Raw genomic sequence first — 17,982 nt, 5'->3', positions numbered from 1 at the left:
AGTACACAGTTACAAGATAACTTCTAATTGATATGGAACATAATTCGGTCTCCTAAAATATATCAATCAGATATCTTATACAATTCTTTCAGTCCGAACTGAATTAACCGAAAACCGAATTGATAATTATTTGATAACCGAACCGAACTGATTTTACACATAAACCGAACCGAAAACCGAACCGAATTATTTCGGTTTATTCGGTTCGGTTTATGAAAACCGAAATATTTAAAAAATTTATTCCTACAACACAAATAAAGTTGCACCTTAGTACTTACAGTCACTTCAAAATTGCTTTTTTTAAAAAAGCAAGATAAATAAAGACAATCTACACAACTTAATAAAAAGGAAACTAATGCAAATTGAATTCAGGTGACAACCATTAAGTTTTAGTTTACAAACTAAAACATGCAGTGGGACTTAATGTGTTCTTTATAGTTCAGTTATTCATTAATACAAACAATAAAGTTAATTTGTTGCACTCTTATTAAATTACTATATTATATTATCAATACATAAAATTTAATTGAAAAATATATGTATAGATAATTCGGTTAATTCGGTTAAACCGAAATGATTTTCTGGCAAACCGAACAGAACCGAAATTATTTCGGTTTAAACCGAAAAACCGAATTAACCAAATTTTTTGAAAAATCTCAAACCAAACTGAACCGAAATTATACGGTTCGGTTCTGTTTTTCGGTTTCGGTTCGGTTTTGCTCAGCCCTAATTCTTTGTGATAGAGTAGCAGAGATTGACAGATACAGTGACAACTGAGAGAGATGAAGAGTAAAAAAAGCTCAATGCAAGTATTTTAATGAAGATTTAAGCTTTAAATCAACAAACAAGGGAGAAATCAATGAGGCGAATGTAGATTGAAAGATATACAGTAAGAGAAAGAGAGAGAGAGATGACCGAGAAAGATATGAATGAGAGATAATGACGGAGAGATGAGAGAGAAGTCGCCTGAGAGATTAGAGAGAATCGCTGGAGAGAACGAAGGATAAAGACAAGAAAGTGTATATATTTCGTGCATAACGACCGGATGACAGTTTTGTCTGTTTTATTTAATAATTAACTTCTGAAATTTCTGAACCGTTGGATGCATACTAATCCTATGGCTGTGATTAAATTAGATGGTTCTCCACTGGACTCCATTTAATATGGTTCTCCACGGAATAAAGTCCTATATATATATATATATATATATATATATATATATATATGTCAGCGATCAACCGTCGTGAACAAAACTCGTTTGTACTGGGTTTTGTAAAATTACTGGTGAATTGTTTCGTGAATAAACTCATGTTGGGTTCAGACTCGGCTCGGTTATAAACGAACTCACCGTAAACATCACTTTCTGTTTGGTTCTGAAGCTTGACTCGGCTTGGATCGTTTAAAAAAAATAAGTAAAACTCAGCCTAGTTCGGACAAAACTCGGCGCGATTCTGTTCATTTATTTGGAGCTCTAATCAACGGAAATCAATTAATTACCGGAATACCTGATTGAATTTCAAGTGACCATTTTTTTATGTTGGAATTTAAAGTGAACATTTTATTTACATATAAATATAAAATTTTATCTAATATGATTAAAAGAGAGAAAATGACCAACCATTCATACTCATTAGAACCGAAATAATATGACAATTTTTGTTCTTCACTTTTGTGTTGATTGAAAAAAATTTACACCGCACAGTACATAGGTGTTACAGTCAAGTTTAGGCATGAGTTTATTGAGATTAGTATAGTATAGATAGATTTGTTGAACCTATATAACCTCTAGCAATATTATGCATTATCTATTACTATATTCATATAATACATACATTATACTACATGATCGTCGTCATTAATTTAGTTAAATTAAGAGGAGCAGCCTACGCGCATTGTTGAAATGGGTAGGGATTGTCTCTTTCTTTTTTTGCTGGTAACACACACTTTATGTTTTATACAAAAAAATTAGTATTTATGCTTTCGATCTCTAATACACACAGCACACGATATGTTTCCGAGTGTCTAGCAGGACCAAAAAAAGGAATTGCATATCCGACGCAAGCAAAAGTATGAGTTGAATCATATTAGCCTTTCCTTCCTCCAAATTCCCGACTATAAAATTGATTAGTTCTTTACCCCTTACAGACTGTTAATTATTGTTAATGTAGCCTGTTTCATAAAATATGAAGATAATAACTAACAAATAACCATTGCCTCAATACAAAGTGTTATATACACAGTTCGATTCATTGTACATAATGATACAACAATATGTATTTTCTTCATAGCATATTATTCTTCATATACACTTTTTCAATATCATCTAAAGTCTATCTAAAATTACAATATGAGAACATCAACAACAAATAGGAAGCATCGTACTGCCAAACTAGCACGAAAACAACGAAATTGAGAGATGCCACGTGTTTACACAGGAATGATTTGCTTGTTAATATCCTTCAAGCTGGCCCCCTCGTTTTCTATCACCGTACATAGATGTCAACGTTTGACAAGGTTGCACTATAAGCAGGTTTGCTTTCAGGTTTCTGGTATAAATTTCATATTGTACAGGCATGCTGCTTTATTCTTGATCTTGTTAAAAATACATCTACACCAATGACTGACATCGAGTTTAAATCCTCTTACCTTTCGTTTTTCACCTCTATTGAACAACTAGCACTGGCAAAGCATGGTTAATCTTATATTTCCCCTTTACTGAATACCCTGTGCTGCGGGATTGTCTTCATGCGGTGCATTATAAACTTGGCCTTGGACTCTTCCATCTCTGAATATGGATAGAATTGAGTTGAAGCTTTCAGAATAAACCCCACCCAGTAACCATAATAGCATGGAACTAAATGAGTTCATAGCCCCGGGGTTTGCACCATTTTCTTCTTGCCGGAGGTCAGTTTGCCCCTCCGTTCTAGGAGAGTGACCCAAGCCATCCGAGTTTAGATTCTCAGCATGTTCATGCAATTCTGGAGGGACTAATGTACCATTTTCCGGCACTGCAGGTTCAGGCTCCCCACGTGGTCCCGGTCCAGAAAGATTAGCAAGACCAGGGTTCCTATTATTCACTCTCGTGATGTGCAAAGTTGAGGCAAGTATAGTGGACGATGTTATGTGAAAGTCTGGATGTTGCTGGAAGTTCGATCTTCGGTTCAGCATAAACCTTTGAAGAGCTGGAATCTGAAATCATCGAGGCACAAAAAGGTACTGAAAATGAGGAGCGCAAACAGACGCGCACAATAGATAATGGCCTCAACACAAATTATTTAATACTTTGGACTTCAGAGAAATGATTAAAAACCCAAACAGGAATTCGTAAAAGTAAAATTCCCTAGTTTTTCGGACTGCAAAGTGTCATAGAGCTTCTAACCTGTTTCATTTTTAGAACATTTTTTTAGAACATTGACGGTTTCTATTGCCCGACTCGCAGTAATTATGTCATCCAGTGATAAAGCTGATTAAAAGCTACTAAATAACTTAATCACCCAGTAAAAAAATCTAAAACATGTAACTAACTTCATTTAAAAAAAAAACAGGTCCACCCACTGAACTTTTATTATATTGTGTTTCGACTAAAATAAATATGGCTGTATTTCGTTTTTTATTGCATGACCAGAAGAACAGAAGGAAAAAAAATTGGGCAGAGGGTAAGGGAGGAGGGCGAAATATTCTGATATTTGTAAATTTGCTCACATGAGATATCTCGTATGTTTATTAAATCAGCAACTATTAATCTTCTGCTGAGGAACGCAAGCATGTCATTGCTCAATGCTAGAATTTTGCAACACAAAAAGAGAAAAAGATAACTATGGCCACAGAAAGTAGAAAGTAGTATGTTACCTCAAACCGGTTCCAAAAGTAGAGGATGAGATGTTGCATAAATGCTGCAGTGGTAGAAAGAGCCAGATAGGAAAATCCTGATAAAAATATTACAGCTTGATTACAAGCAAAAGATGATGAGAGTTATAAATTTATGAACGAGGAGAGGTTGACTCATACCATAGGTATACGAAAAGAAGTAGATGTGGAACACCAAAAAATATAGTAAAAAGAAGCGCGGAAAGAACTTCATTGATATCGGGGTTCGAACACTGCAAGTTAAAATGAGCACGAGTTACTAAAATAAATAGCATGTCAGTAGTAGTAGGTCATACTTGATGGAAACAAAACTGTAACAATTATCATCGAACAAGATCAGTTTCTCAGTAAGACCCGTCACCTACCATTCCTAGATCCCTTTTGGCTTGCCTTAAAAAAGGTATAAAAGTAATTTTTTTGCTTATAAGTTATCATCTGTTTGGATAGTTCAATTGCTAATGTATCGATCAAAACTTACCAAACCTTGTGAGGAAAAACAAAGGAAAATATATATATATAGTAATAGTACAATAAATTTTTGTCTCAGTCGATCACAAACTTTAGTCACTGAAAAGTATATCCATTTCATTTTTAAAAATTAAAATTTTAAGTCAGTTTATAGTTACAATTTTATATTTAACAGACCAATAACATTCATTTTGACTCATGCGGAAAAGCCAAACAGGGGGGCCCTGGTCTTGTTAAGCTCAAGTTTAGGCTCACACCACAAAGACTAGATATCACAAATCAACCTTCAGAATCACATAAAGGCTATTCAAGTGCTGCTATTCGAATGTAGACGAAAAAATTAGAGCTAAACCAATATGAAGCTTCTGAAGAGATTGCTATAAAAGATAATAGGAAAAAAAAAGATGTGGTTAATCTATTTTTATATATTCTGATATCAAGACTATCTCAGTTTCTAGCCAATTTAGAAACTATAAGGATCTCTCTGACAATGTATGCCTACAAAAACTTTGGTTCTTTAGACTCTAAACAAGCTGGCCTAATCATATTTAGATACTATTAATAAAGAAAACATAACTGGAACATAAGAACTTTAAGTTACTACATCACAGCACAGACCCAAGCTTTACATTTCATCTGATGCATTATTCAATTTATTTATATGAGATATTCCTTTATAATATATAATTAGAAATGCTCAACAGAACAATACCATATCCTAACAATCATATAGATTTAAAAAAGTAATTTCTCAAATGTGTTTTCAGTTCTAGTCACTTTTCCTCCTCAGAGAGGGAGAGAGGACCTTATCAGAGTGAAAAGTTCACATAGCCAGACAAGGATTAACACCATGAAAGCCAATAGCTGGTCATCATAAAACTCAAACAGGAAAAACAGGATGCCAATCATAATCTGCAGTTTTCAAAAAATAACTCACTTAGACAACTGATGTGTAGAGCTAACAGATACTATAAAGTAGAATGACAATAACAAATAAATATTAAGTAAAATAAATCAATAAGGAGTTTATGATGAACTCCTCCTGGCATGCAATCTTAGCATCAAATTGACGAAATAAAACATGCTTACAGGAACAAATACAAGAGATTCAATCACATGCACAAATATCAATTGGAATGTCGGGAGCTGATGACGAGCATGGTGCTGAAGCTGCACTGCAAAAATTTAAAGAAAAACGGAGGCGTAAAATTAACATACCACAGTTTACACAATTGAGTAATTAGAGATGTATCGGGCTCCTATATTATTTATTTTTTCGCTAAATAGTAATGGGCTCTTCACAGTCAATACATGAACAGATGATAATTCAGAAAATTTTAAGAGAAAAAAAATCACAAAGCCAGATATACTGATATATATTGGGTGCGTGCACAGGAGCATGTGCAGTACCAATTTGGGTAAAACCATCTGGAAGTAATCATATGTTCACAGCTCATTAAGTTGAAATATTATCAAGATTCATTGGCATAGATCATGAATGATCAAAGTTGAGAGTTTGTAAGAGGTAAAAAGAATGTTACAGGCCCTTCTACTTCCTACCAAGGAAGTCAATGAACAAAGTAAATATTTAAAAACAAACCTGTAAATTTCAGCATGCGGGTTTGGGTTTCTCTTAAGGTAAATGAAACAGACATTGTGGTTGTGAAGAAAACAAACATCGACATTATAAGCACGCCACACTTGGTTGCAAGGTAGTCTGCCAAAGTTACGAAGATGCAGTTAATGACAATAAACATAATTGGTATTGAAAGTAAAAGAATGAAGAAGTGACACTATACTAAAACAGAGTACAGCTAATGTCATCTATACTTACGTGTCGCTCTATTATTAATTTGATGACATCATCTCACCTAGGTGTCATTTTGCTATTTAATCTTATTCTTCAATACTTAAATTTATGTTTTTCTCATTTCACTTCACTAATTCTCTCTCTTCTTTATTCTTAATTTCTCCGCTAATTCTCTCTCTTCCTCATTTCTAATCCTTCCACTAATTCTCTCTCTCTCATTTCTTATTTATTTCTTACTCTTCAATTTATTTTTACACAAATACATATCAGTATTTTCATATTTTCACTGTTAATAATAATGATTGTTATTTCTAATTTTTGTGTAATATCATTTTTTACAATACTGTAATTAAAACTAGCATTATAACCCGTGCGAGGCACGGGTCATTTTCTAGATCATACAATTATATTAGCAAAATTCTTGATCGTTTTCATATTATATTAGTAAATATTGAATAAGGTCTAAAATATATCAAATACATGTTGAGTGTTTATCAATGTGTATGATTTTCATGTAAGAGTGTAGACATTAACAACGTATACAATATTTCTAATATATCTCATTAATCAAATTACATATTTTCTTGTTTATGTCATGTAATTTGTATTTTCTGAATGAATACAAGCAGGTTAGTCAGTGTACGGTTAAAAGGAAAAGATTTGAAGTTAATCCATAGAATGTTGTCAGAGATTCGGGCTCACCTCTCCCTAAAGGACTCGGGCTCTCCTCTCACTCAGAGATTCGGGCTCACCTCTCACTCAAGAGTTTGGGCTCTCCTCTCTCTCACAGATTCGGGCTCTCTACGCTAGCAGAGAGGCTCTCCTCTCCCTTCGCTAGCAGAGATTCGGGCTATCTACGCTAGCACATAGGTTCTCCTCTCTTCGCTAACATAGATTCGGGCTCACCTCTCTCTGAAGGAATCAAGCGCTCCTCTCTCTGAAGGAATCAGGCGCTCCTCTCTCTCAGATATTTGGGCTCACCTCTCACTCATGAGTTCAGTCTCTCGTCTCTCTCAGATATTCGGGCTCACCTCTCACTCGTGAGTTCGGGCTCTCCTCTCACTCGTGAGTTCGGGCTCACATCTTTAAAGAGCTCGACTTCACTTCGCTAACAGAAGCTCTGGCCCTCATCACAGGCAGGATTTAGAAAATGGGTCGCTAACCCACAATACTTGGGTTATTGTGAAGACTTGAAGTGTGGTGAGATGCCAACCGACTCAGATTATGAATACAAATACATAAAGGCCACGATGGCTCACTTCATGACTTTCTTTGGGAGGGGGTTAGTGTGAGCCAAGATGGCCAGGCCAACTCGCATCATCTAATCTTGGATGAACGGGCTGCCTGCACACCGCATGAAGGCCTGTTACACGACAGATGGGCACCGCGTGCCGGGCTCATGAGCTCTCACTCAGTGAATAAGACGATTCAAAGACATATATTGCGGGCTCGCATCACATGAAAGGGTCATGCGAGCTGGAATAAACTAATGAGGAACTAGCATAACGTCTGGGAGAGACCAGACGGGCTCACCTCCCCGTTTTTTTGAGTAATTCTTGTTGATGCAAGCCGGTCTAGACCGACTCGCATCATGCAAGTTCTAGCTGCATTATGGATAATGACTCACAGACGGTTGAGTTATTCGTAAATTTCAGGGCCGACACGGAATATTCCTATAATTACGGGAAGAAATGCGGAGATGCCGCGAGATTGTAGGAGTTATGTGCGGTCGTTCGGGATTTGCGTGACTAACTGGCTGAAGCCTCATTTGCGTGACTAAAAATTAACACACGTGTTTAATGCAGAGTCGAGTAAAATTTTTGAGTTTAGGTTAAATAAATCATGAGTAATGAGCTATTTTATTACTTAAGTCATTACTAATATATAACTACCTTGCTTAATTTAAAAGGATTAGTAATGCATAACTAAAATCGTCAATACCTGCAAATGTAATATTCAACAAAGTAAATTTACACTATCGTAAATATAAGTTTATTTTTTTATAAAAAATATTATTTTTTTAATTCAACGTTTATGTTGATTTTATGTCATTGACGTAATACACTCAATTTTTAACACATTGAAAAAAACTTAGATATAATTAATCATTCTCATTTTCACAACATAAAAAACCTTTGTTATTCTCTTCTAGTGTATCAATAAATCCGAATACACTATTAGCATTGAATCTTTTAAAATTAGTAAAGATAAAATCACATGTGCGTGTGTCATGTGTATGTAAATTATTATTTGTTATATTTTTGAGTAAATTATGTTGGTCTCGTATTCGTATATTTATATGCTAGATATCTTAGTTATATATATAATTAGTCGTTAGCCAATAAATTACTCAAATAACATGCATTATAATTATTCAAAAATTATAATTATCTAAAAATAAATTCCAGTTATTTATTTATTATAGTCGTCGTAGCACTGACAATCAATCAATATTTATATGGATGCGACATAAAAATAATTCATATATCCTAAAGACTGGCTACTGATAGTCACAAGCTTTTTTTTCAATAATCCGAAGATAAATTTGTACTGATATCGTCATTCAAATCATTTTCAAGTTTCTTTCTTTATGATTCTAATCTTTCTTTTTATAGTAACTTGATAAATTGTATTTAAAAAAAAAAAATCAATTCGATAATTTTTTTTTAAATATTAGTTGAACTTGTTAATCCTTTCATAATATCGATTAATATTAACTTTTTTTTCTTTAGATAGCATAATATGGATTAAATCAAATGGTATATTACATTATAGTTTTAACCATTTTTCAAATAATTCAAAATGGTTGTACGATATTTTCCAACATTAGATATTATTTTCGTAAAATTATTATTGTTCATCTTAAATATATATTTTTCAAAAGATTTAATTCTGTAATTTTTCAAGTTTCCTATATATATATATACACATATATATATCCATCTTAAATATATTTTTTTCAAAAGATTTAATTCTGTAATTTTTCAAGTTTCTTATATAATATATATATGTGTGTGAGAGAAGGGGAAAGAGAGTTAAGTTATATTGAGTCCTTATTTTTTGTTGGGTACGGGAGTTCAATCTGCAAGTAAAATAGAACAAAAAAATTTGTTAAACATATTATAGATTTATAATGTGAATCATGTTCTAAAAACATAACCATTTTAATGAAAATCTTACAAACCTTATATATTTATATATTTGACAAGTTGAACATTGCAAAACATATGATTTTATAGAACATGATTAGTTTGTAAAACATACATGTTCACCCATGTTCAACTTATTTTGTATAAACATACGTTTATACCATATAGTTTATTATTTTAGTATTTAAATTATTGAAAACATAAAACCCAACCATTAGATTGGATTGTAATATAAAGTTAGGATTTTGGACTACAGAACTTAAAAAAAAAAAATAGGGACTCCATGTGATGCCAAACGAATAATTAGAGTATTAGTTTGTATTTATTTTATATTATTAATTAGGAATAGTTTCAAATATATTTGGTTAGGGTAATATTATATATATTAGGTAAGACTATTAGGTCGTAGGTATCAATTAGAGTTTGTTTGCTAGTTTTTAGGATCTTACTTGTTCACCAAGTTTTCGGTTTTTTATAAAATCTCATGCAATCTTCATTATGGAGTAGAATTGATTATTATTGAATTGAGATTGTTCTCTCTCTTGTTATGGGTTGCGATCCTAACAAACTTCTCTTCTGCGGTTCAGAAACCCTTGGGGTAGTGATTCTTCTTTAGTTGGATCACCTTAGGCGTGGGTTTTCTGCGATTAATCCACAAATATATATATCCTTTTTACTTGTTTTTAACCCTTGTCCTGCATCAAGTGGTATCAGCGCCACTGTTCCTTTACCTTGACCTTTTATCAACCACCTTCCCTACAAAAACAAAAGAAAAAAATTCCCAGCAGCCTCAAATAGACACCAGAAGCCACCAGCAGCCGCCATAGACTGTTCTAGCAGCCACCAGCAGTCGCCAGAAAGATACAAAACAGTCCCAAGCTTCCTGAAAGTTTCAAACAGCTGCTGAATTTTTCAGAACCTGCCAAACTGCTCCTGAATCTTACAGAATGGTTAATGCAAGCGAAGTAAACAGCCGTCTCGATACTTATATCGAGCAAAACAATCTGGGCTTACGAAATTTGGAAAATAAGTTGGAAGATTTGAGTTTGCAAATGCAAGATGTGCAAGCAACGTTAAAAGTATTTATGGGTGTGCGGCATAATCCTCCACCTCAACCTCTAAAACTACCCGCCCTTTCTGCACTTCCCGCAAGGGTTGGCTCAGTTGGTTAAAGAGGGGATAACTATCCTCTTGGTCACAGGTTCGAATCTCACGGGACAAGAATTTATGATTATGCCTCATGAGCCGGAATATGTCACTTAAATGCGGTTTACCTTGGTTCACGTGATTTGCATGCTATTGCGTGAGCCCGTAGGGTTTACCCAGTGCGCACCCGAAGGGTAGCGGCTGCGGGTTACCTACGATAAAAAAAAATAAAAAAAAACTACCAGCCCCACTTGTTGGAAAAAATCATATTCTTGAAGTGCCTATAATTCAGTGCATCAATATTGAAAAATAGGAGGTTGAGAAGACGTCTATTCAGTGTTTTAAGATTGAAGAAAAAGAGGTAGACGAGGTTATTAAAGGTGAAGAAGTAGCAAGCCGCGAGAACAAAATCAAGGCGGAGTACGTTGATTTTTTAGGCATTGACAACATATTAACAGCCGTTACCAAAACAACAAATCTTATTGTGCACATGTTACTTCCGAAAATCTTGCTTATGGAGTTGATATTTTTTGTCTTCAAGTACCATGACACATCAACTCTTTGTTTGTTGATTCTTAAATTTTATAAAACTCGTGGATGACTTTTTTTCAAAGGCGAGGAGAATGATGCCAAACGAAGAATTAGATTATTAGTTTGTATTTATTTTATATTATTAATTAGGAATAGTTTTAAATATATTTGGTTTAGGGTAATATTATATATATTAGGTAAGACTATAAGGTAGTAGGTATCAATTAGAGTTTGTTTGCTATTTTTTAGGATCTTACTTGTTCACCAAGTTTTCGGTTTTTTATATAATTTCATGTAATCTTCATTATGGAATAGAATTGATTATTATTGAATTGAGATTGGTCTCTCTCTTGTTATGGGTTGCGATCCTACCAAACTTCTCTTCTGCGGTTGAGAAACCCCAGGGGTAATGATTCTTCTTTAGTTGGATCACCTTAAGCGTGGGTTTTCTGCGGTTAATCCACAAATATCTATCATTTTTACTTGTTTTTAACCCTTGTCATGCATCACCGTGTATATAATTACTTATAATAATCATATCAAAATGAACAATTTAAAATTTAAGATTTGTTTCAGAATTATTTGAATACAAATGTATTTTTAATTAAATAATGCAATAAATATACTATATTCTTTATCAAGAAGCTTCAAATGTCGTACCATTTTTCAAATAATATATTAATGAAAATTCTAAATTTTACTTTATAGTTGTAGTTTAATTTTTTCTACACATAATGAAAAAAGTAGGACTTTGGAATCACTTCTTTACAAATTCACCATCACTGAATAATATTATAAACCTAATTCTTTTTTCAAGTGAAACATTAACAAATAAATCGATTTGTTATATCTTCGTAGTTCTAACGGATCTTGTGACATCTCATGTCAAATTCCAAATATATTTAAATATTGGGTCAAGTTCCGGAAACAATAATGTATAACCAGTCAGTTAGTAATTTTGATACATAATATGATATCAAATGATTTGATCGTATAAACACCTCAAAAATATAATTTTTTTATTAATATAAGATATTCTCTCCGAACTCGTAATTTAAATTTACTAAACCTAAACAGTGATGATGTATTTTAATTTCGAGTATTTTTTCAAAATGGGTAAAGTTCTGATTTCGAAGCTAGTAATTTTGATATATATTATCAATTGACTTGATCCTATAAAGACCTCAAAAACATTATTTTCATGAACATAAGAAATCACAAAACTTCCCTTTAGTGGTAAAAATTTCCCGTCAAACTAATAATTTAATTTAAACATAGATAATGACGTTGTATTTCCGGTGAGGTCATGTAGTCATATTTCGAGTATATTTTGAAAAATGGGTCAAGTTCTGATTTCGAATTCGAAATAAACTGAAAAACACTTACTATTTATGACTCTAACCTATCTAAATATGTAGTACACATATATATTATTTATATAAGTGTATCCATTTCAACATTTAAAAAAAAAAAAAATATGTACAATTTAACTTTTTTATCAAAAAATATATATTAAAAATGTACAAGACATACTTTTCAAATTAACAGTTGTTTAATAAATAAGGTAATGACTTGTCATGTACTATGCTTAACTTTATAATTCAAAGTCAATTGTTTAAAACTAACTCTACAAATATTTTAGTAATAATGTTTAAAATTAAATAAATTGTCGTTATTTACGACACTAACATACTATGTGTATAATAAAAAACCTAAGTAATAATGTGATGCAATGGTAAGAAGATGTATATGTGAATGTAAAGACTTGGGTTCATATTTTATATTATATCCAAACAGTCCCCCTCACTCGAAGGCCCAACCCCCAACCTGATACCACTACCGCTCTGGTACCATTTTTCTTAATATGGTAGAGGAAGACTCCAACATGATCTAATATATTTTAACAACTCCCATATGTGACAAAAACATCTGATATGACACAAGTTTCAGCTTAAGACCACCCTTTTATATCTTAATGCAAAATACTTCAACCATTAGCATCAAGATTTCAACCATACATATTAAATTTATCCCAACCAAAGTCAATGAGCGAAGCTAGATGAATACTACAACCAACATACCTGTTTCTACTGTTTCTACAGTTTTCAGAGGACCAAGTAACACCAGCGGTGCAACAAACTTCATTTTAACATTGAACCATCACAAAGTATCATAATAAGAAGTAAAATATTAAGAACCTCATGTACTCCATAAAACTTACAAACCTCCAAATCTGAGTGAAACTTCAGGCTGGTCATGCGCATAAGTAAGATTATAGAACTCCCTTGTTTGGTAATTATAAAGATAACCTGCACACAGGTTCATACAAAATCCTCAAGGCTCAAACATATGCCTATTTAATTAAATATCCTGCAACAAGATTAAAGTAAAAACAATTTGCATTGTGCAGACAAATACCTTGACCTGGAGAATTCAACAAACTATTCATTAAAATCGTATCATATCCAACAAGTCGGTTGATCAAAAGTTGTTGCCACCTACACAAAAGAAAACATGCCAGGTTATGTCACAGACATATAATTGCAACAAATAATGTTCTCTAATTATGATAGAACTTCAATCTCTGCAGTATACTACTATATTAACCGCTGGAATTTCCCTAGAAAATTACACTCACTTGGATGCTAATAAGAATCTTAAGAGTTAACACATAGAGATATCTTCTTTCAGGATTAGTTACAAGAATTTGGAATCATTTACTAGTTAATCAACCTATTTTAACGATTTTAAAATCTACAAAATAACATAATAAATGAGAATAGTAGCAATGTAACCTGTTGCCGAAGCAGGAATGCCGAGCAGAAATGCTGACATTGATTGTACGAATATTATGGCGTAACTTCGCTTCCTCGGGTAGTAAGAAGTATCCCTACAAAAAAAGTTAATGAGATATATAGGTAAAGATCAGCTTCGCAAAAATCATTGCTATAACAGAAAAACAACCACTTTACCTTTTCCATGGTGTATAAATAAGTTGGTTCAAATGCTTTGCTTCTCTTTTCCAGCCACTGCACTGAAAGATCAAATGCAAATTGGATGCAACACATGTAATTGTTTTAAAGAATATACATTTTAGCAAATCTGTAGGCATTGGTTGCCTGTTTATGTACTAAAGTATCAAGATTAGAGTTTACATATCTATCAACCAGATGACACAGAAATATGAGTTTCTAAATAACACAATTTGTAAAACTGAAGAATATAAAACTCAGTCATACAACTTTAAATCATAGAGTAAGCACTGAGATGCGGGGGCCACCATAGAAAGGAATTATAAAAGGCAGGGCAGCCAATAAAAATTAAGTGACCCCACTTCCAGAACTACCAATAACTGTTACCCATCTACTACAGGGACGGAACTTGGGATTGACATAAGGAAAATCGGATAATGCTGAATTCAGAAAATCAAATGGAACCACCTAAACAATAGTCAACTTTTACTTCCATAAGGCCAAATAACAATATGTTTAATCTTTACAACCCCAAAGACAGGATTAAACTAAGATTCACATATTAGTACTACCAAATTGTACTTATCTGCAAGAATTTACCTGCAAGTGAGTTTAGGCGGTCCAGGTGAAGTATTCGTAGCCACTTCGGAACGTCTAGGTTCAAATGTATACCGGCAATATCCTGCAATTTTACAATTAATTATATAAACAACATTTGGCTTCAGAAGCGGTCACCAAAGCCACAGCTAATGCAAGAAGTTCTGTAGTACTAGGACTGCAATACACAAATTATCTTGTTCATATGCCGACTGTAACAATTACATACAGTAGTTGAGTGACTTCCACAGACACAGAATAGACGCTAGAGACCATTTAACTCTATGAATGCAAAGTCGGTGATATTGGTAAAAGATTCCTACACCACTTCGAATCTATATCAACAGATATTTATCACATGCATCAACAATGTGTCCACGATCCTCGATATCTCTATTTTGTAGGTAAATTATAAAAATACATAAAATGGGCAATACCCGCATGATGTGCATAAGACTTGTCAACTCAGAGGATAGTCATTTAAATATCTGATGAGTTTGTACTGCATATTATCTTTTCTGATAGCATTTTAATTTAGTTATCCGAATTTTCCTGATCTACTCACCCAAAATACTCCTAGAAATCTCTTTGCATGTCTCCAGAAGAAGGATAAGCGCCCATACCACTTTCTGCCGATGTGAATCACTGCTGTTCTGAATGTTTCCTTGGTCACTAAAGGGATTTTATTACGAGATTCTTCTTTGTTGACTTTATTAACATCATCATTTACAGGCTTCAAGCCTTCACTGCTAGGAGAAGTATCTGGCTGAGATTCAAACATTTCATTGTCAAACTTCCACATCTTTAATGCTGATTTGCTCCTCCTAGCACCTGAAATAATCCAGTTCAGCCAAAACCTAACATCTAAAATATTTAGCCTGTATTCATCCACATCTGATACTTGAATTGTTTCAACTCCAATGCCAGGAGCAACCATCATATTATTTTCAGATTCATTATGTGACCACAAGCCAACACTTGTAATCTGCACCAATATCAGAGTATCAATAAATTACCATACGAACTGTAAGGATTATTATTTAGTCACAAGACGGTTACTTGAATATGAAGCAGTTAATGCTGACAAAATCCAGTCAATTCTATTACATCCATGTAAATAGTTATACAGACAAATTATGAGGATTTGAAGTCTGAATAACCTATTCAGATCAAAATTATAACAAGGACTCTACCTCCAAACGCAATCTTCATTAACTTTGGTTCTATACTTGCTCAGAAAATGACAGGTGCATCATAAAATTCTCTTCACTAACTTTGGAAGGTTAATTTTGGCAATTAAGCTCTTCTTTACAAAGAAATGGAAATGCCGCCACCGGTTTTTCGAATATGAATCTAAGCAAAGTGTGGCAGTTTGAGACTCTGATATGTACAAAACAAATGTTAACAATCTTTCCTTTGCACATTGACTTTATATTATAAAAAATTTAAGAAATAGGATATCTAGAGAATCCCGCAAATGAAGGATATAGAGTGAGGGACCAATATTTATTTTTCTGCTATGTTTTTAGTAAAAAACAGCCCACTCTTACGGACAAATAACTATTCATGTACTCACATACATCTTGTGGAATTTCATTTTGGATGTAACTTATATTAAAAGTTTCCTACAAATCCGCGCAACCATATACTGCAGATGCGATCAGAAGTGAGACTACTATCCGAGACTTAATAGTGGGAATTTGTGATCATATTATTTTATCAGTAGTTCATCAAGAATTTTAAGAAAGTTGAGATTAACCCACCCCAGGAAGCTCAAGTGATAAGGGCGAATATGAGAATGTGTGCTTAGGCATACGGTCTCGGGTTTGATTACTCACAAGAGCAATATGGATTTAAGTGGGTGACCATGGCGGTGGGATGCTTTGTTAGTCACCCTCAAAAAAAAGAGGAAACAGGTTGTAGAGAATATCGAAAGTGTTCTGATGTTTCAAATAAGTTCCCTCTTATCTAATACTAGTTCATCATGATTTTTTTTTAAAAAAATTGAAAGACCTATAATTTGGGCGTCAAAGAATAGCAACTAACTACGACATTAAGGACCCTTGGATTTCTAATGCCTTCAACATTTTGATAACTAATTACACCTTAAAAATACATATTCCACTGCAGTCAACAAGTAATACCAATAACTTTGATAAAAAAAATATATCTGGATACAAGGATTTCGTAATAACAATATTCATTTAGAAATATCCATTTTTTGATAAGCAAATACCATATAACTTACTTATAAGTTGGAACATGCATCATTTTTTAACTTACAAATAACTTATAAGAACCCCAAACGGACCCAAAATATGTCATCCTAATGCTCAAACCACAAGTAACGACTATCACAATCATCAATTATGAACATATATTGATAGCAATGATAAAAATAAAAATAAAATGAGGGTACCGCATAAGATCACAAACCTTAATATGGATAAGCTGAGCTTCAGCAGTCTCAACACTAGTGAGCTCACTTGAGCAACCAGGCTGCAAATCAAGTTCAAGCAAAATTTATACACAAAATATATACTAATTAAAAAAATACATAACCTTAAAACGCAATTAAAAATCAAATGGCACCATTTAGACACACGATTAGTAATTGAATACGCAGTTACATATTCCTATACTAGCATTACGTAATTGAGGCTCGTTCTGGAGCCCATCGGATACACATGTTTCACACAGAAGAGCTAATTCGGATGAAAATTACGACAAGTAGGGGTACCTGCTGAACGTAGTTGGCGTGCATAACAACGAGTATACAGAACAGAGTAATAGCAAGAAAAAGATAAAAGTACTCGAGAGAAGCTCTAATTCTGGGTTTCAACATCTGAGTGAACCGCTCTTGTACCCGAATAAACGTCTGCTCCGGATCCATTACTCGCCCCTCCACCCTCTAATTAAAAATATGTATTGCTGAAATTGTATTTATATGCCTCTAATTTCAAAGGTATATGAGTCCATCATCCACTTCACACACTATAAGTTCACATATATACACACGCTGAAACAAACGGCTAATCGCCGTTAGTGACTGAAATGATTGTATCGGTAGTGATATCGACGACGTAATTCCGGCGACCTAATTGGTGGGTGGTGATACAACTGCAGGACGATTGATTTACGAGGAAATTATTTGCTGGGGCGTGTTTGGCTACGACAAATATATACACTCTTCTTGTTGTGTTGTTATAATATATAAACCGACTCATTTTCTAAAAAAAAAATCACTAGTAATTATAACATTCTCTTAATTATTTAATTATTAATAAAAATAACATTCTTAATTATTTTCTTATTAATAAAAACTTTGTGCATTATCTTAGATATATCAAATACAAGTGGATTGTTTATTAATGTGAATGATTTTTGTTGAAAACATTAATAACATATGCAATATTTGTAATATGTTATCTTATTTATATCT

The 17,982-nt window shown here is 33.3% G+C and overlaps 1 protein-coding gene across 1 annotated transcript; it reads right to left on the bottom strand.

Annotated features, from left to right (window-relative positions):
* Positions 1–2,180: 2,180 nt before the first annotated feature.
* Positions 2,181–17,733, bottom strand: LOC141695222 (membralin-like protein At1g60995). Its single transcript, XM_074499478.1, has 14 exons — positions 17,281–17,733; positions 16,977–17,039; positions 15,106–15,525; positions 14,544–14,625; positions 13,944–14,005; positions 13,767–13,861; positions 13,390–13,469; positions 13,197–13,280; positions 5,936–6,052; positions 5,425–5,510; positions 5,141–5,247; positions 4,009–4,100; positions 3,850–3,926; positions 2,181–3,189 (listed from the first exon to the last, which is right to left on the bottom strand). Exons 1-14 carry the CDS (start codon positions 17,431–17,433, stop codon positions 2,713–2,715), a joined length of 1,995 nt encoding a protein of 664 aa, XP_074355579.1. The 5' UTR covers positions 17,434–17,733; the 3' UTR covers positions 2,181–2,712.
* Positions 17,734–17,982: the final 249 nt, after the last annotated feature.

The sequence above is a fragment of the Apium graveolens genome, chromosome 11 (assembly GCF_009905375.1).
Source record: "Apium graveolens cultivar Ventura chromosome 11, ASM990537v1, whole genome shotgun sequence".
NCBI classification, from domain to species: Eukaryota; Viridiplantae; Streptophyta; class Magnoliopsida; order Apiales; family Apiaceae; genus Apium; species Apium graveolens.
The sequence above is the reverse complement of the archived record's forward strand: the minus strand, read 5'-3'. Positions and strand labels throughout refer to the sequence as shown.

What these genes read in the sequence shown, in the direction of transcription:
- LOC141695222 (XM_074499478.1), bottom strand. Translation starts at nt 17,433, where the DNA reads ATGGATCCGGAGCAGACGTTTATTCGGGTACAAGAGCGGTTCACTCAG. An exon ending in GTTGAATTCTCCAGGTCAAG is followed by an intron (nt 13,281 to 13,389) that starts GTATTTGTCTGC and finishes ACCTGTGTGCAG; the next exon opens with GTTATCTTTATAATTACCAA. An exon ending in CCGCATGCTGAAATTTACAG is followed by an intron (nt 5,511 to 5,935) that starts GTTTGTTTTTAA and finishes AAATTTTTGCAG; the next exon opens with TGCAGCTTCAGCACCATGCT.